The sequence below is a fragment of the Mobula hypostoma genome, chromosome 9 (assembly GCF_963921235.1).
Source record: "Mobula hypostoma chromosome 9, sMobHyp1.1, whole genome shotgun sequence".
Classification (NCBI taxonomy): domain Eukaryota; kingdom Metazoa; phylum Chordata; class Chondrichthyes; order Myliobatiformes; family Myliobatidae; genus Mobula; species Mobula hypostoma.
This window is the reverse complement of record NC_086105.1, coordinates 21,101,762-21,122,306: the sequence shown is the minus strand read 5'-3', so window position 1 is coordinate 21,122,306 and position 20,545 is coordinate 21,101,762. Positions and strand designations below refer to the sequence as shown.

General features: G+C 41.2%; 1 protein-coding gene across 3 annotated transcripts in view; it reads left to right on the top strand.

Moving 5' to 3' along the window:
- Positions 1-20,545, top strand: part of met (MET proto-oncogene, receptor tyrosine kinase) — a 159,407-nt gene that overhangs the window by 52,637 nt on the left and 86,225 nt on the right. For 2 of the 3 annotated variants that reach the window (XM_063057851.1, XM_063057852.1), the window contains exon 3: positions 19,214-19,405. In XM_063057851.1, coding sequence (XP_062913921.1) covers positions 19,214-19,405 — 192 coding nt within the window. Of the gene's footprint in view, positions 1-16,103; positions 17,798-19,213; positions 19,406-20,545 lie in introns of those variants that run through there. The other variant, XM_063057854.1, reaches the window with a different exon arrangement.

The following is a 20,545-nucleotide window of genomic DNA, read 5'->3' as shown; positions in this document are numbered from 1 at the left end:
GTTTCTCTCCGGGAGTGCGCAGGTTTATATAGCCCCCTGTTGACTTGCCTCAGTCCTGATTGGCTACCGCCACGGTTAACAAGGGTCAACTGAAGGGGTAGCCAATCAGGACTGAGGCAAGCAAATGGGTGTCTATATAAACGCGCGCACTCCCAGAGAGAAGCTCCCAACAACTGTGCACTGAGGATGTCGCCTCGACTGGGGATAAAATGTCTGCAAGCTAATTGCCAAGCTCGGCAACACTATAACATCAAAGTACCATGTATTCACTATTTTCTATTTTTATTTCAGATTTCATCATTCACACTTTTTAAGCACCAGAGTAAAAGTATTTTTGAAATTCTGTGTCATTTGGAACATACATTCATTTTGCATTTGGCCTTACTTCCACTTAAAACTAAAGTACCAGTTTTGAATCAGTTCAATCATTTGTTTTGTAAATTCATGATGTGAAATGATATGTCGGTCATTATTATACCAGCAGAACGGGTGATGTGTCTATACAGTGATAAGATATTGGTTTGAGGAATAAAACCTCCATTTGTTAGACTATCATCTCAGACTCAGAATCAGGTTTATTATCACAGCCTAATATGTAGAGACGTTAGTTGCTTTACAGCCTCTGTTAAATGCAAAAACATAAAATTACTATAAATAACAAAATAGATAAATAGTGCAAAAAAAAATCTTGAGGTAGTGTTCATGGGTTCATAAGTAGTTCAGAAATTTGACGCCTGAGGAGGAGAAAGCGTTTCTGAATTGCTGAGTGTGTGTCTTCTGGCCCCTGTACCTCTTCCCTGATGATGGTAATGACAAAAAGGGCATGTGCCAGATAGTGAGGGTCTGAGGAACCCCCTCTTGAAGATGTCTTTGATGGTGGGGAGCGTTGCGTCAACTCTGCTAGCTCCTGAATGGAATGTTCTCCAATGTATATCTGTAGACATCTGCCAGAGTTTTTGTTGACATACTAATCTCCTGACATATTTAAAGTGGAAAGCGCATGGCATGCCTTCTTCATGATTGTATCAATGTACTAGGCCCAGGACAGCTTCTCAGAGACATTGACACCCAGAAACTTAATGCCGCTCACCCTATCCACTGCTGACCCCCCAGTGAGGGCCGGTGCGTTCATGAAGTCCACAGTCAATTCCTAGGTCTTGCTGACATTGAGTGCAAGGCTGTTGTTGCATCACCACTCAAACAGCTGATCTATCTCACTCCTACATGCCTTCTCATTGTCATTTCAGATTTTACCAACAACAGCTTTGTCACCCGTGAATTTGTAGATCGCATTTTAGCTGTGTTTAGCCACAACAGTCATGAATATAGAGTGAGTAGAGAATTGGGCTAAGTTTGTGTTGATTGTCACTGAGGAGAAGGATGTTTTTATCGATCCAGGCTGATTGTGGTATCCCAGTAAGGATGTCAAGGATCTAGTTGTAGAGGTCTAGGTTTAGAACCTTGGTGGTTAATACTGAGGGGATAATGGTATTGAATGACAAGCTGTAATCGATAAACAGCAGTCTGGCAGATGTTTTGCTGTTGTCTAAGTGCTCCAAAGCAGAGTGGTTCATTCTAGTCACAACCAGCCTCTCAAAGCATTTCATCACAGTAGATGTGAGTGCGACTAGGCAATAGTCATTGAGGCAGCTCACCCTGCTCTTCCTGGGCACCGGTATTGCTGCTTTTTTGAAGCAGGTAGGGAGTTGTATGGAGGGAAATGAATAGTTGATGTTTTGGGGTGGAAGTTGGTGGCAAAGTTGATAAAATTTCCATGCATGAAGCAGGACCAATGCAGTCATCAATGTAATGAAGAAAAAATCGGTATGTAGATTTGACTCTGTGGAACAACCCATGTTCCAGTGAAAAGGCATAAGAGACCAGAGGTGGGTGAGGAGTAGTGGAGGAAGCAGAGGGGCAGTAGGACCCAGCAGAGCCATGAGAGGATTTGTTCTAGGAGCAATTGGGACCAAGATTACAACCCGGGGAGCAGGAACCACAGCCTGGAGGCAGCCAGCCCTCAAATTCACTAGGTCCATCTCTAAAATCTCTCTTCCCTTTCTTGATCTCATTATTTATCAACATCTTTTACAAACCCACTGACTCCCACAGTTCCCTTGACGACACCTCTTCCCACCCTGTCACTTGAGAGGATGCTATTAACTTTTTTGCTATATCTGTTTGCACAATGAAGCTTTCCATTCCAGGACATTTCTCCATTGAGCTCTCTCCTGCATCTCCTTCATTTCCCACACATCTACCCTCACCCCTGCCTCCACATAGAAGATAGTGTTCTCCTTATCCTCACGTATCATTCAATGAGCCTCCTCATCCAACATATTCTCCACAGCTTCTGCTGTCTCCAACAGGATCCCCCCACAAGGCACATCCTCTCCTCCTCTCTCTGCTTTCCAGTCCACTATCCTCTCCTATCAGTTTCCATCATCACTTATTTGCCTCTTTCACCTAACACCTCCTCTCATTCTAACTTCCACCCCTTCCCCCACATACCTACCTTCCACCTTCCCCCCTCCTCCACCTGGATTCACCCATTACCTAACAACCTGTCCTCCTTCCCCTCTCCCCCACCCTTCTACTCTGGCTTCTGCCCTCTTTCTTTCCAGTCTTGTTGAAGAGTCTCAGCCTGAATCATTGACTGTTCATTCCCCTCCATTGATGGTGCCTGACCTGCTGAATTTCTCTGCCGTTTATTTTTGTGTTGCTCTATAATCTTCCCCCTTCCTTCTCAGGGGTATCGGTTGAAAGCTTCAGCTGTTTATTCATTTCCATAGATGCTGCCTGACCTGCTGAGTTCCTCCATCATTTTGTGTGTGTTGCTTTTGATTACAAGCTTCTGCAGGCTTTCTTGTGCTTATGATCTGCATTCTTTCCTGTGTCTCCAAATTTGTTTCTCTCATTATCTACAGCAAACCATCGGAGCCACATCAGAGGAGACAGAAACAAGCAGCAGGGAGGAGGTACAGGAGCCTGAAGGCACACACTCAGTGATTCAGTAACAGCTTCTTCCCCTCTGCCATCAGATTTCTGAATGGACATTGAACCCACGAACACTTCCTCACTACTACTTTCTGTCTTTTTGCACTACGTATTTAATTTAACTATTTGCTTTATATATACTTACTGTAATTCTCAATTTTTATTAATGTGTATTGCGATGTACTGCTGCCACATAACAGCAAATTTCACAACTTACGTTAGTGGTTCTGATTCTGATTCTATCTCTACTTTTAAGAGACATTTAGACAGACAGCGAAGTAGACAAGGCATAGAAATGCTATCCTAATATGGGTAAATGGGATTAGTGTAGATGAGCAAAGGGGTCAGCATGGAAGTAGTGGGTTGAAGGGCCTGTTTCTATCTGTACAACTCGAAGCTTAATTGATGCCCCCATTTTGAATGTTAATATCACACAATTGCCCTCATTTTTCACCCAGCTAGAAGATAACATTTCCAGGTATTTACAAAATAAATGGCAGGTTACAGTTTATTTGAAACAAGTGATAATTTTGGAAGTATCATGCTAATATAAAGTTGGATTTTAGTTTTATATGCATTGATGTTAGAGATGTTATATTGTGTGGCTAAAAGAAATACCATCAGTAGTCTTTTAGTTTCAACCCTTCTGAAAAGAGATTTTTAAAAGAATGCAAGCTGATCTGAAATACAGTAAAATAAAAGCTATTTTATTACTTACAAGAAGCAAGTATGATAGTGTGTGTTCAATGGCAACAATTTTTCAACTCCTTTTTAAGGGAAGATAGCAACCTGACTGTTTTCTCTCATTCACAAAGTCATGAAATTGGTGTTAACGCCACAGTGCACTTCAGTGTAAGAATGGTACAGTAGCAACTAGGGAAGGAAAGTGGCAAAGGGAGCATGTTGCCACAGATTCACCATTGCAGTTCTGTGGTTATTGGGCTGTATCTCGTAACATCATAATGAACCTGAGGATGACACGCACTGTAGAATCTAGGGCTGTGCTGAGCAACGTGAAAAGGCTTGTAGCTTTTGCTCAAGGCTGAAATCAAAACCACTTCATGTTCAGAATTGCCTCCAAGCTGAAGTACATGATATGTTTGGCAGATCCTATTTCACTTAGGAGTAATGTTCAGCATACTTCTTTTTCACTTTTGTGTCTGCCTATTTTTGTTGTATTTGCTTGGAGACTTGAAGTCTTCCTAGCAAATGTCAAGGACTAATTTGTCAAATGCTACAAATTGAATACAGTTCAAAACCTAAAGTAAGATAACACTCTTTATCCACATACTATGATAGATTATGTGTAAGTTACTGCATGGACCTCAAAATACAAGACCATAAGACATAGGAGCAGAATTAGGCCATTTGGCCCATTGAGCCTGCTCTGCCATTCGATCCTTTTTTCCCCTCCTTAGCCCCACTCGACAGCCTTTTCTCCATAACCTTTGATGCCATGGCCAATCAAGAGCTTATCAATCTCGTGCCTCCACAGTGGCAGGCGATTACAAATTCCACAAATTCATTACCCTCTGGCTAAAGAAATTTCTCTGCATTTCTGTTTTAAATGGACGCTCCTCCCTCCTGAGGCTGTGCCCTCTTGTCCTAGACTCCCCCACCATGGAAAACATCCTTTCCACATATACTCTGTCTAGGTCTTTCAACATTCCAAGATTTCAGTGTTATTCCCCCCTCATCCATCTAAATTCCAGCGAGTACAGACACAGACCTATCAAAGGTTCCTCGTATGATAACCCTTTCATTCCCAGAATCATCCTTGTGATCTTCCTCTGAACCGTCTCCAAAGCCAGCACATCTTTTCTTAGATAAGGAGCCCAAAACCATTCACAGTACTCAACTGTTCCTACAACGTATGGCTTCATTTTCATGGACTCTTCACCTCATGTTCTCAATATTTATTACTTGTTTTTTTTTTCCTTTTTGTATTTGCACATTTCATTGTCTTCTACACCTTGTTTATTTGCCCGCCCTTTGTGTGCAGTCTTTCATTGCTTCTATTGTCTTTCTTGTAGTTACTGTGAATGCCTGCAAGAAAATGAATCTCAGGGTTGTAAGTGGTGATATATATGTACTGTGATAATAAATTTACTTTGAACTTTAAATGCACTATACATTTATACCAAATCTCCTCAAACTCCTAACGAAGTAAAGTTGTTGGCGTGCCTTCTTCGCAATTACATCAATGTGTTGGGCCCAGGATAGATCCTCAGACATGTTGACATCCGGGATCTTAAAGCTGTTCATCCTTTGCACTGCTGACCCCACATTGAGAACGGGTACGACTTCTCCCAACTATCCCTTCACCAAGTCCACAATCAATTCCTTGATCTCAGTGACGTTAAATGCAACGTTCTTGTTGTGACACCACTCAACCTGCTAACATATCTGACCTCCGTACACCTCCTCATCACCATGTGAAACTTCATCAATCACAGTGGTGTCGTTGTGAATCTCTAGTTGGCATTTAGGCTGTGCTTAGTCACACATTTGTGAGTGTAAAAAGGGTAGAGCAGTGGGGTAAACACACATTCTTGAGGTGAGCCAGTGTTGACGGTCAGTGAAGCGGGTTCGTTCTTACTGATCTGCACTAAACGTGATCTCCCAATGAGTAAGTCAAGGATCTAGCTGCAAAGAAGGTATAGATGCCCAGGTTTTGAAGCTTGCTGATTAATACTAAGGAAATGATAGTATTGAATGTTGAGCTGTAATCAATAAACAGCAATCTGATGTATGTTTTGTTGCTGTCTCGGCACTCCAAAGCAGAGTGACAAGCCAGTGAGATTTCATCTGTTCTAGGCTTATTGCAGTAGTAGGCAAATTGCAGCTGTTTAAGGTACTTGCTCTAGTCATAACCAATCACTTCATAACAGTAGATGTAAGTGCTACTGGGCGATTGTCTTTGAGGCAGCTCACCCTGCTCTTCTTGAGCTGATTGTTGCCCCTTTGAAGCATGTGGCAACCTTAGATCCCAAGAGTGAGAGGTTGAAAATGTCCTGACCACTGCAGCCAGTTGATTGACACAGGCTTTTAGTACCTGGCCAGTTAGACTGTCGGGGCCTGATGTTCAAAGTTCAAGTTCAAAGGTCAAAGTAAATTTATTATCATATATGTCATCATGTACAACCCTGCGGTTCATTTTCTTGCAGGCATACTCAATAAATCCATAATAGAATGAAAACCAGAATAGAGTCATTGAAAGACCGTACTAATTTAGATGCTCAACCAGTGTACAAAAGACAACAGACTGTGCAAATATTTAAAAAAGAAATAATAATAAATGAATGAATAAGCAATAAATATTGAGAACATGAGATGAAGAGTCCTTGAAAGTGAGTTCATAGGTTGTGGGAACATTTCAGTGATGGCATAAGGAAAGTTGAGTAAAGTTATCAACTTTAGTTCAAGTGCCGGATGATTGAGGAGTAATAACTGTTTCTGAACCTGGTGGTGTGAGTCCAGAAGCTCCTGTACCTTCTTCCTGATGGCAGCAGCAAGGAAAGAGTGTGACCTGAGCGGTGGGGTCCATGTTGCTTTCCTGCAACAATGCTCTGTGTAGATATGCTCAATAATGGGGAGAGCTTTAACCCATGATAGACTGGGCCATATCCACTACTTTCCCTTCAAGGGCATTGGTGTTTCCATACCAGGCTATGATGCAGCCAGGCAAAATACTCTCCACCACACCTCTATAAAAGTTTCTCAAAGTTTTAGTTGCCATGCTGAATCTTTGGAAACTCCTAAGGAAGTACAGGTGCTGCCTTGCTTTCTTCTTAATTGCACTTACTAGGCCCAGGACAGGTCTTCTGAAATGGTAGCACCAGACATCCCACCCTGCAAAAACTCATTTCAGGGAAGTAGCACCATCAATTTGCGGAAGACTTCCGGAACTTCCAGGAGAGGTGGGATGTCTGCAATAGAGTAGCTCCTTAGCAGCGAGCCAGCTAGTTTAAATAACGTTAGCTATGCTAATGAACGAATGACACCTCAACATGTCTTTTACAGTCTTAACCCACCATGGGCAATAGAAAAGTCACTGTTGCAAACAGTGCAGCGAGTAACACTGTCATTATTTTTGACCCCTTTTAGGCAGGGGTACACTTTAGGGTAGTCTGGGGTGACGTACTTTTTATATTTTCTTTTTTTGGAACACTCAGCCATGGCGCACTCTCTCTCTCTCTCTCTCTCACACGCGCTCGCTCTCTCTCTCTCTCTCTCGTGGTCACCCTCGCGCACTGTCTTGCTCTCTCTCACGCTCTCTCTCGCGTGCGCTCTCGCTCGCTCTCAAAAAATTGATTTCCGGGATATTGTATATAATTTGCGGGCATCAGGGAGCCACTATTAATATGTGGGAGACTTCCGGAACTTCCAGGAGAGGTGGGATGTCTGTAGCACTGAAGAATTTAAAGTTGCTGAGCCTCTCTCAGAACATGAAGCTTAAAAGGAATCCATGGAATTGCATAAAGCTTTGAGGATAAAGCAAGAATAGGAAAGTTTACAAATGAGCAGGGTGATGATAAAATTTGAAGATAAGAATAATTTATTGTGTTTGTGGCAGAATATGCATGGATCATACTTTGTATCTTGAACGTTATGAGGACTGGTGGGAAGAGGAAGTCAGTAAGGAGGGTTTTCGCAAGTTTAAGATTATCTATCCAACATTAATTACTCAAGTAGAAGCAAAACTCAAGGCTTTTGTAATCAGTTTATTTTCTTCTTCCACTTGCTTTGTGTAGCTAATTGGGAAATACTAATAGGATTAATCACAATTTTTAATTAATAGACAAAAATGAATAATAGACTTCTTAATTATACATGATCTCAACACTCATGTAGTGAATGGATACGTGTATTAACCATCTTAATGAAAAGTGCTTTGACAAAACCCAGAACATTTCTGATTGTTGCATCTGCTTTATATCCTATGTTTTATTCATCTATGAGGTGTGTTTTTTTAATGACAAGACTACCATTAATTTACATCAAGAATGTCAGGATTTTCACTTTGAAGCTGGGCACTTCCCATAACTGGAGATATCTCCACCGTTGTTGCATCGAGAGTTTCAATTGATATGCTACAATTGTTGCATGACTTCGAAGGGAACTTGTAGAGGGTTTCGTGGTTTCTCTACCTTTCTCCTTCCAGGTGGAAAATTTGTGGGCTTTGAAGAAACATTTTTAACATTGTTGAGCAGCAAAACTAAACCAAAACCGAAACAAAACAATTGCCACTGCCTGCGACCCTAGGGATTTGTTATACTTGCATGACACACCCCTAGTTCCACAGATTGCTTCAAAATTCGAATCCTTTATTCAATCCTTTGTTAGCAGTTTGCAAACTTACAATCTTGAACCAATGAACTTAAGCATACCCAGGTGTAAGCTAAGCATTATTCAGTGTTCTCTTAGCAGTCAGCAAAAGGTACAAGCTCTGCCGATCCCAAGCTACAAACTGCCACGAAATAAGCAAGAATATGTGATTTATTCCCTTTGCCTTTACCAGGCTCCCACTCGTAACTTGTTCCCGCAATAAGCATAATAAACATCCAACACAGAGAACAATGCAGATAGAGAACGGATCCATGGTTCCTACAATTGCAGATAATGCACCAAGTGTAGTGAGTGTGAATGTTGAATGACTGTCAAGCACATAACTGCTTCATGGTTAGTTGCTATACTGATGTGTAACACATGATTAATACCAGCCTTCCAAAGCAAGGGAGCAGCAGCAGATTGTCCGGAGATGTCAACCATGTCAGCTGGACAAAACCAGTAGTTGAAAGCAGGAGGGAGTTCTGAGTGAGATTCTGGGCAAGGAGAGGGATTATTCAATCTCTCAGTCCATTGGAAGTGCAGAAAAACACCAGGAAGCTACATTAGGATGGAAGTTTCTGTGGTGTGAAAAGAAAGACTGCAGAGTTTTGTTTTTCATAATGATAGACATTGTATTTGGTTGTATATTATTTTTGTACTGCGTGTTAGGTGTTTTGTTCTAAACTTAGTGCACACGTTGAAATGGTATCACAGTAAAAGTGCCTAGGGATGCTTGGTGATTATTGTTACATGGTACAACTTGAAACTTGAATAAAGAAATTTGCGAAAATAAATCCTTGTCCAATATTGGAGCATACAAAGTAATATTACTACCTTGAATATCACTAGCTTGCGGCAATGACTTTCACCACTAAAATGATCTAAACTTAGATAGAAACCTCATCTATTACTTGCATCATGTCAGTGAACAAAGCTGCTTTCAACAATATAGGAAAGAGACTGTTGATCAGCAAGTTTCGCATAATAGACTTTGGTTATGAATTGTGTGGTGTGAAGTGTGGCAGACAGCGTGTGTTTCTGGGGATGTTTAAGCAGTGAAAAGGCTGCTGTTAATAAAAGCTTATAATTCTGAGTGTATACAATTAATTTTATTCTGCTGTTGCTAATTATGGAAAGATTATTTTCAAAGTTCATCCCCTGCACAATGCATTTATCTGTGCATGTGATTGGACACTGATGATGAGCATAGTTTGTTTCTGATTGTCAAATCTAGCAAAAATTCAAAATGGGTATATGGTATTTCTTTTTGATTGTGAGATTTATGTAGTCTTTGTGGGGATAATTATTGTACTCAGGATTATTTAAAGCTAGTTGATATTAAACTGATAAACAGAGTCGAATATGGGGTAATTTTGTTTTTATTCTGGCCTGGAATTTACCTGAAATCAGTCTCAAAAGATCAACGAAGTTGTTGGATCTCTGTTCATTTCTGATCCTTGGGGTTCTTCCATGAGCCAAGAATGACAAGCAGCCTTAATTCTAAGATTTCAGTTTATTTTCGAGTACAAACTTACAAATACTAATCAAACTAGATAAAGAGCTGAGAAATGATGCTAAGAGGTGTAAGACAAAGGAATAAAGATGGCCAAGAAGACAAAATGGTGCCTCTGAAAAATCAATCACTTTTTTTAGATTAGATTATGAGGATGCTCAGTCCTCGTTTATTGTCATTTAGAAATGCATGCATTAAAAAATGATACATTGTTCCTCCAGTATGATATCACACGAAACACAAGACAAACCAACACTAAAACTGACAAAACCACATAATTATAACATATAGTTACAACGGTGCACAGCAATACTGTAATTTGATAAAGAGCAGACCATGGGCACGGTAAAAAAAAAGTCTCAAAGTTCCGATAGTCTCATCGTCTCACGCAGACGGTAGAAGGGAGAAACTCTTCCTGCCATGAACCTCCAAGCGCCGCAAATTTGCCGATGCCGCACCATTGGAAGCACCCAACCGCAGCGGACTCTGAGTCCGTCTGAAAACTTCGAGCCCCCCAACCAGCCCTCCAACACCGAGCACTGAGCACTATCCTCTGCCGAGCACTTTGACCCTGCCCCGGCCGCTGAGCAACAAGCAAAGCCGAGGACTTGGGGCCTCCCCCCCCAGAGATTCTGGATCACACAGTAGCAGTGGCAGTGAAGCAGGCATTTCAGAAGTTTCACCAGATGTTCCTCCATGCTCTCACATCCGTCTCCATCAAATCAGGATTATGCACGGCACAATACTTGACAGATTACAGATATCACCACCGGAGTGGCTGCAGCGAGCTGCATCGCGCCGCCGTCTTCTCCTCCTCTAGCATCACTTTTAGAGATAAGATTAAAAAATTCCTTAGATAGGAATGAATTAGGCTACATAATTGATACAATTGCCTCACATGGGTAATGTGCTAATACTTAGCCAATGAAAAATGAGAAAAGTGATAAGCTACACACATCAAAGTTGCTGGTGAACGCAGCAGGCCAGGCAGCATCTCTAGGAAGAGGTGTAGTCGACGTTTCAGGCCAAGACCCTTCGTCAGGACTGACTGAAGGAAGAGTGAGTAAGAGATTTGAAAGTTGGAGGGGGAGGGGGAGATCCAAAATGATAGGAGGAGGGGGAGGGATGGAGCCAAGAGCTGGACAGGTGATAGGCAAAAGGGATACGAGAGGATCATGGGACAGGAGGTCCGGGAAGAAAGGCAAGGGTGGGGGGGGACCCAGAGGATGGGCAAGGGGTATATTCAGAGGGACAGAGGGAGAAAAGGGAGAGTGAGAGAAAGAATGTGTGTATAAAAATAAGTAACAGATGGGGTACGAGGGGGAGGTGGGGCATTAGCAGAAGTTAGAGAAGTTGATGTTCCCTTACACCTTATATTCCGTCTGGGTAGCCTCCAACCTGATGGCATGAACATTGACTTCTCTAACTTCCGCTACTGCCCCACCTCCCCCTCGTACCCCATCTGTTACTTATTTTTATACACATATTCTTTCTCTCACTCTCCTTTTTCTCCCTCTGTCCCTCTGAATATACCCCTTGCCCATCCTCTGGGTACCCCCCCCTTGTCTTTCTTCCCGGACCTCCTGTCCCATGATCCTCTCGTATCCCTTTTGCCTATCACCTGTCCAGCTCTTGGCTCCATCCCTCCCCCTCCTCCTATCATTTTGGATCTCCCCCTCCCCCTCCAACTTTCAAATCCCTTACTCACTCTTCCTTCAGTTAGTCCTGACGAAGGGTCTTGGCCTGAAACGTCGACTGCACCTCTTCCTACAGATGCTGCCTGGCCTGCTGCGTTCACCAGCAACTTTTATGTGTGTTGCTTGAATTTCCAGCATCTGCAGAATTCCTGTTGTTTAAAGTGATAAGCTGTTAGTTTAGCTGCTGTAACGCTTTCTGCCGGTGAGTGAAAAATACATGAGTTTGTTAAAAAGTACAAATCTTATAAAAAGTATTATTTTAAGAAACAGTGGTTTCCAACAAAAGGTAGAACTGAATTAATGCACAGCATGATTTTCCTTGAAGATTTATGCTAATTTAGTTAGAAGTCGACCCCACCCACAAATGCATGCAGAACCCCAGACTAAAATAATAATTTCGTCAAAATTCTGCTAGTTGTACTTGTAGTAGACCTTCAAGAAAGCTCTTGATAGGCCTTAGTTTCACTGTTCTTTGCCATCATCCTCTCCATTGTGTGACTGCTAATCCTTCATGATTTCAACCAGTATCTCAAATAACCTACTGTCTGACCTTGGAGTTTACTTCCCTACTATCATCACTTTCTGCCTCCGCGTAAACACCAACCTGCCTTATTCATTTGATTCACCACATCATCCATTGTGGGTTTATCACTCTCATCATCTCAGTTACTGGTAGGCCTGTCTTCATTCACTTCCCTATTTCGCTCTCCATCCAATTCCTCCTGGCTTCTTCCTTTGTCTGCCCCTGGAGGAGGTTCACTCCTGGTTCATAATGGTTGGACTTCTGCAAACCTAACCATCTCAAACTGTTCAGCAAACCACTTGTTTCCAGCTTTGACACTCTAGATTCATTTAAAACTTTAAATTTCTTTAAACCTCCACAAGCTACTGGTATAGTCTTCACTTTTGCTCCTTTAAATCCAACAGATAAAGAATTAAATAGACGTGACAAGCAACTGGTTTAATATTTTACTGAAGTGCTTTGATAGATGACATAAAGTGTCGGTAGGTCCATCCATTCCAAGATCAGCAGTGATAACCCATAGCTTCTTTTCTTAATTTCAAGTCATTTTAAAACCCTCGAAGAACTTTTTCAGCAAAACCTCTCAAAAACACCATGAGGAGGTATAATCCTCTTTTTCATCAAGAATGAAGCTGTTTATTCTGTCCCTCTGCCCCTTAACTTACTTTCACCTCCCCTGTCACTTCCATCCCTTGTCCCAAACTCACGTCTTTCTCTGGGTTGTCTTTTTTCTCTTCTCCCTGCCTTTGGTAAGTTCTTTCATATCTACCAATGATCCAGCCCCTTTCTGGGCCCGCATCAGCTGGTATTGTTAATGCCATCAATACTGGTCTCCTCAAAACCCAGCCATTGACCATCCCGTGTTTCTGCCCCCTCTCCAATTCCCTTTCCTCTCCTTAAATGAGCTATGGATTCGCAAACTATTGCCTATTTACCTGGAACTGATTGTCCTAATCAGTCAGCTCAGATTCTGCCCCTGAAATGGACTGATCAAAGTCATTAATATGATTATGACAAATCAAATCCAACCACCTTTACCTTTTTTGATTTTTCTGCAGCCTTTGGCACAGTGCATATTTTCCCCTTCCATTGTCTTGATGCCATCAAATGCACAATCATTCCATTCTTACCTGTCTGGTGCAGCCAGGTAATCATGGGTCATGGTGTCTCTTCTCACTATCACCTCCAAAGTTCCCCAAAGCTCCATTCCTGCTCATCTCCAGGTTCTCATCTACATGTTGCATTTCAATCAACCACACACAGACACACACAGAACCTCCGTTTCAATTGACTTCCTGATGAACACAGACTTTACATCGCCACCTATCCTGATCTATTCAGTGTCTTTAGATTTTCAGTCTCCCTGTCCAAATCCAGAAATGGGTCAAATGAAACTTCCTCAAGTACTGGGAGGACTGGAGCCATTGCCTTTAGGGCCCAATACAAACTCCATTCCCTTGCTGCATCCTTAGACTCTTCCAATTCTCTCACCATCTCCAACACCCTTTCCCTCCTAACACCCGCCCACCCCCACCCTCTACTGGCAACTTCCTCAGATTGTGCCAGAGTATTTGTAGCCTCAGTGTCATCTGTTTGGGTTTTGGGACCCGATTTCCTGCAATTACCTGCTTCCACCAATGATGCAAGTTCTAACTTTGGCCTTGCTTCAGCTCATCCACTGCAGCAAACTTCACCCTGCCTTTGTTACCTCTGGATAGATCTATTTGACTGCGTTCCTGGCTGCCCTCTCTTTGTTCCATTCTCAGTGAACTTGCATCATCCAAAACACTGCTGCCTTTAAGTAGTGGATCAGACAGAACTCCTGAGTTTAGCTGCAGCCCTAACTTTCACTATTTTATTCACCCTGTGCTCATTGGCTCATTCTGATTCCTATTGTTGTTTCAAACAACACCTTTATTTTAAGATTCACATTCATATTTTCAACTCCTTCCTGAATCCTATCCTTCGTAATCTATTATAACCTTTTAATCTACCAAAATATCTAGACTCTGATTATGGGTTGTTCTACATCATAGTTGCTTCTCCATTGATGATTTTGGCGTCACCATCAAGGCCCTAAGATCTCAAATTCCCTCGCCTCATCACTCGTCTCTGCTGCTGTAGTCAGTTTCTCAAAATTCACTTCCTCTTACAAGCTTTTGAATGGCTTCCTCTAACAGCCCCTTATATGTTTTGGTAATAATTTCTTTTATGTTTGGTAATGGAATGTGTTTTATTCCCTATGAAAAGAAGCAATTACTGTAGGCAAAAGTCATGCTAAAGCTTTTAATAAAATATAATTTATTAGGAAACTGACAATAGAACTCCAGTAAAAATCCATTTAGTTTTTAAGTCCTTTCCAGTCATTTGAGATCAGATTATTCACAAGTGGACTGCTAGACAGGCTAATTAAAATTGTTTATTCTTGTGCTTAAGTACATTTTCAGAAGTACTATAAAATCCCACCAGATTTGCTACTCTTTTTTTTTATTCCACCTTTTTATTAAGCTGCTGCCTTGTTTCATTGGTTAATGGATGGTTGACACAATGAGCAAAAAAAAAAGACAAGTCGAGACTTCTGGATAGTTTTCCAGCAGATTGTTGTCTTACCACTCTGAATCTCTCCCCTTATTATATGTTGGCCAAGGTTTGAGCCACCTCACTGATATATCCTTACGTTGCTCAATCTGTTGATAATTCTGTACAACTGGAAATGTTTTGATGTGTTAAAGGCACTAACATAGTTGTTTTAGTTCAAAAATGCATCCTCATAAATACCTTTAGGATTCATCATGTCAGTAAGATTATCTACTGTATATATCATTATTCCAATCTTAATAGTAAACACTGCAACCGATGTTTCTGTGATCAGTCTGTGCTTGAATATAGATTTCCTTTTTAAATTATTGCCTAAGGGAAAAGATTACTCATTCTTTCAGGAAAATTAAGTAGCATGTTACCAGTCAAAATTCATCAAGATAGTGTTCACATTGGAGCCTGAACAGGGCTATTCATCATGGGGAATTTCTTTTGCGCTTGATCCTAATTGCACTTTAGGACTTGTGAATCAGTCTTTTAATGACAAGGCATGAAGTATAATGATGGACGTCAGCCAAGTCTTAAACTTTTCTCCTTCCTCCTTTCCTTCTATCCTTCCTGATGAGATTATATCCAATTGTCCGTACTGCTAATTCCATCTCTACCAGCCTTGAACATTTTGGTGAGAGCACCTAAAATCAGTAATTTCAGGCTGAATGCCTTGGGCTTACTGATCGGTGGTTATTGCTATAAATAATTTTTTTAAAACTGCCAATATTCTCTGTCTGACAGAAACAAAATTGATTGATGCACACTCCCTGAAGAGAAAATGACAGAGAGGTCAGTGTTAATGGAAAATCTATATTCAATCTTATCTTTGGAGTGGAATTCAGATGCTGAATTTGCGGCAAAATAAATTAGACAATGACTAATGACACCTGATATTGCTGGCATTCCTGAAATATAGCTTGTATCCATAAATTAAAGAAGGGAAAGACTTGCATTTATACAGTGCCTTTCATGGTTCTTTCAAGATTTTCAAAGTAACTTTCCAGCCAAAGAATTAAGTCATTGTTGTAACAAAGATAGCAATCTAAGCACTACAAAGAGCAATCTGGTTATAATCAGATAATCTCTATCAATAATGTTGATTAAGAAATAAATATTGGCAAGGATAGCAGAAATATCTTCCTTGCTGTTCAAAATATTGCCATGGAATCTTTGCATCCAGTCCAAAAAGATGAGGCCACAGTTTAACATCTTACACAAGAAGCAGCAATTTTACTGATGCAGATCTCGAGCATTGGCCTGTAATTTTATGTTGCCATCACTAGAAGCAAACACGGATCCCTAAGTCTTCTGCCTCTGAATCAGATACCTCCGAGTTACCCATAGCTAACAAAATGTAATCATCTGTGCAGTCTCTCAGCATTGAAGAAAATTTACTTCCTCCACAATTCTGAGTCCAATATTTGATTTATTTTTAGGTGGACATGCAGAATTGATGGACTGAACATGCCGATTGCAAATGGTTCGAATACAACAGGAGATTGGCTGCGCTGTACAATTTAAACCTACTCATGCATAGAGACACTCACCCATTGATGCCACCTTTCCTCACTTGCAGACCCATCCTATTCTGAATCCTTCCTTACTCTAGTTCCCCTTCTCCGTTACCCTTCCCCTGACTGCTTCCCTCAGTCTCCCACCTCCCGCATCTTCACCCAGTTCTTCCATGCTTCTCATGTTCAACACAGTGCCTAGTTGAGGCACCACTGACCAAGAAGGGTATAATGCTTTGGAGAGGGTGCAGAGGAGATTTACCAGAATGGTCTCACAGATTTCAGTTACCAAAGAGACGATAGCAGAGAAAATGGGGGAAGTAGTCAGCAGGGAGTTTCAAAACCATGACATTTTTTTTAATATATAGTGACTGCGTCCGTGATGGGGGGGTCAGTAACCAGAGGATTCCGACTTTAAATAATTGGCAGTAACTAGGGAAGTGGCTGATCTGGGAGGGAAGAAGAAGCTAGCATTTGTGGCGTACTGTGGTGATGGACACTGATTTCATAGTTTCTTCTTACAAATGGAATTAGAAATACACGAGGAAAAAGTTACATTTGCAGGACTTGGGCAAAAGAGCAGCAGATCATGTCAAACTCAAATATACCTTGAAAAAGTGGTAAGCCAACAAGCTTTTTAAGTTCCCAGCAAAATTAATCAATACAAGTGATAGAATAGGGTTAAAGGAGGAAGATCACTTGTGACACTAGAAGAAAAAAAGGCCCAGAGATGTGAAACAGGCTGCCAACTTCCTATCACCTGAATTCCATTGGAACATGTTTATCCTTTTTGATTAGCTCCATTCCAGCAGGAAGCTTGTTAGAGGGGAACTGCGGCATTACAGTGAGAAAAGTGTGATAGCACGTATGCAATCCAGTTTGGCAACTGACAGCCCTGATTCCTCCAAAGGAGGGGTCAGGATGAAGGATCTCAATCTGAAACCTGTTCATTTCCCTCCACAGATGCTGCCCGACTCACCGAGTTTCTCCTGCGCATCTTGTTTGTTGCTCCAGATTTTAGCATTTGTGGTCTGTTGTGTCTCCAGTCAGCACTGACATTGGTTTTGTTATGAACCCATTAGTGAAGTATGGATTTGTACTTCTGTCGTGGCAGCCACTACTACTTTGGCATATTACAAACATCTTTGGCATTGTTCCCCGGATGCTTCAGATCTTGTTGAATATTTAAAAGATATTACTAAAGTAACAGAATGTAAAGTATTCATCTGATTACAAAATTAGGTCATTGTGGGAGGCAGGGAGTGAGAATATCAGGAAGGTGCTCAAATTGGCAAGATATGACTTGTGATGTCCCCCTGGAATCTTGTTGAGACTTCAGTTGTTCTCTATATTTATTAGTGACCAAGCTGGTGGGGTAAGAAATAACTAAATACAATAAATGCTGAAAACATTCAGCAAATCAAGCTGCATCAATGTGAAGTTATTTCAGAAGTTCTCATGAAGGGTCTTTGATCTGAATCCTATTGCTCGTTTCTCATCCCACAGATGCGGCTTGACCTGCTGAGTATTTCCAAAGTTTTCTGATTTTATTTTAGATTTTCAACAACTGTAGACTTTACTTTGATTTTCAGAAAGAAATATACCTTTGGCAATGAGACAAAGATGGAATTTCATTGTAAGTATTGTAGCTGAATGCATAAATTATAGCTATTATCTGAACCCCAAAACTGTGGCAAATTGATTGCTATATTAATAAATGCAAGTTCATGCGCTTTAGTCTTGTGAATGTAGAAGATGATACTTTATAAATAGTGAAAAGCTAAAGTCTGCAGGCATCTAAAGGGATAGCTACGCCACTGTGCTAAGCTGGTAATACAGAAGGTAATGTAGCTCTGCTAAAACAAAATGTAGTTCAAACTAGAAATTTAATTTAAAAAGATGGTCTGGCAATGCTAAGTGAACCAGCTGTCCTGAATTACCTGCAGCAGTACCCATCTCATTCTCCCTACGTCGTCCAGAGCAGAAGGCTGATCATGCTGGCTCTCAGCACCTTCCAGTCCGCTGTCAAGCTTAGACTTTGTGCTGTGTTGCAGAGAGATATCGCCCCCACAGCACCCCTTAGCCTTAGACAGAATGTGGAGCTTGAGCTTTGCCTTCTGCTGAAGCTGTCAGTGAAAGTATCTGGTTTAGTGTCTCTGACTGTCAGATACATTTTCTCCACTATAGTTTTTGAATTGAGCACAGCTCATTGATTTTTTTTTACATCTCTGCTCGCACCCCCTGATAGAACAAGAATAGAGTTCCTCTGGTCCTTGTCTACTCCACTAGTCTCCACATTCAGTAGATAATCTTTTGAAAATACCGCCACCTCCAACCAGACATCTCTTGCCCTCCTATTGTCTTTAAGAATTCTGTAAGTCCTGATGAAGATTCCTGACCCAAACCATCGACAGTTGCTCTTCCTACACGGATGCTGCTTGACCCACTGAGGTCATCTTGCAGTTCGTGTATTGCTTCTGAAAGGACTGTGTCCTTTGCAGGTCCCTTGTGTGGACTTCGATCTCTACTACTCACTCCCTTTTTCATTCAACCCTCTTCAACTTAAAATTAACTTGTTTTCTTTCCCTACCTTGTGATGAAGGGGCTTAAAAGGGGAAAATTAACGTTATTTCGTTTTCTCTAGATGCTACCAAACCTGACCTGTTGAACGTATCCAGCATCTAAATTTATTATTCCTGATCCTGGAGTTGTTAGCTGAAAAGTTCAGTTTATTCACTGAAGTTAAAATCTGAATGTTTTCCTCTCTACTGAACATGTTTTGTTCCTGAAGGATATTTGAATAACACTGTTGTCCACAGTCTTTGACTTGTGTTATAGAGTTCTATATGATGCTTTCAAAAGGAAACAAAGCTAGAAAGATTGAAAGCTAGTTTGAAAATTAGCTTGAATATTTCTGCTTTACTAATATCTATTCAATGTCTCCACTTTACATAATAAATAACTCTCACAAAGCAACTTGCATGTAGCACATTGAATGTCATTGCAAAACGAATTGAACAATTCTGTTCTAATTTTTGGTTTAATCCTGTAGAGCCTCACACCCAAAGAGAAGGCTTGCGGAGGAAACAATGATGGGTTTCAGATGGAAAGCACAACTCCTGCACAACGGCTCGACTTGTTTCTTGGGCAATTCCAAAACACCTTGTTAACGTCAATTGCAGTCTTCACAATGGGAAAAGTGACTGTTGCAAATCTGGGAACTTCCGATGGTCGCGTTATGCAGGTAGACTATTAAAATATATTATCCTTCTTTTATTCAGCAACCTCACTAATGCACTGCTCTGAATTTCTTAACAAAATATCTTCCTTCTTCAGTCTCTACATTTCCTCCTCATTTCTCTGAACTTACCTTTCTTTTTCCATTGAAAATCCCTTATCCCTGTTCACAACCACCACTTCAAGCTTTGCCAGTTCCATTGACCTCTCTGCTTCTGTTCTTGATCCCACACAAGGCCACTTCACAAAATAATGTCAAGTCAAGTCACTTTATATTGTCATTTCGACCATAACTGCTGATACAGTACACAGTAAAAATGAGACAATATTTTTCAGGACCATGGTGCTACATGAACAATACAAAAACTACACTGAACTGCATAAAACAACACAAAACTACACTAGACTACAGTCCTACCCAGGACTGCATAAAGTGCACAAAACAATGCAGGCATTAAAATAAAATTGTTTGGAAGTGCAGTTTTTAATGCTTCACTATCTAATCTTGGTATTTCAGTCACCATATTATTTCCAGTTGCCTGTCCTTTTGACCTTTCCCATTGACCTGATATTATCTTTATTAGAGAAACCATTATGTTCCCCCAGTTGCTTTCTCATCACAGCTTTGATATTTACTTCTACAAGTCCAAACATTGCTGACATAAGCATATCTGGTGCTTAACTGGAGTAGCCATTTCAAACTAAATGCATCTCATCAGAAAAGCTCTGCTGATGTATAATACCCATCCTGATCATATTTTATCTGAATTTTTTATGAGTGTGTATACTGTGTCAGGTGGCAGGGTGAAGATACGTCTCTAGCAAAGGAGGTGTAAGAGGCTCCTTCCCAGCAGGTCACCCTTGGCAACGTGTAGCACCTGCTTAGATCCCCCCCCCCCCCCAATGATCTGAGCTACATGAACCCATGGGAGGAGGTAGCAGTGGTGGATGGTTGTATGAGCAGCTGGTGCATATCACAAGTCCTGGTTATGTGACCACTGACTTAAGAGTCTTGGTAATGGCTGGGGTCACCCATCTTGTAAAGACACAGCCCAGAAGAAGGCAGTGGCAAACCACTTCTGTAGACAAATTAGCCAAAGACTGTCATGGTCATGGAAGGACCATGTTCATCCAGGTCATATGACAT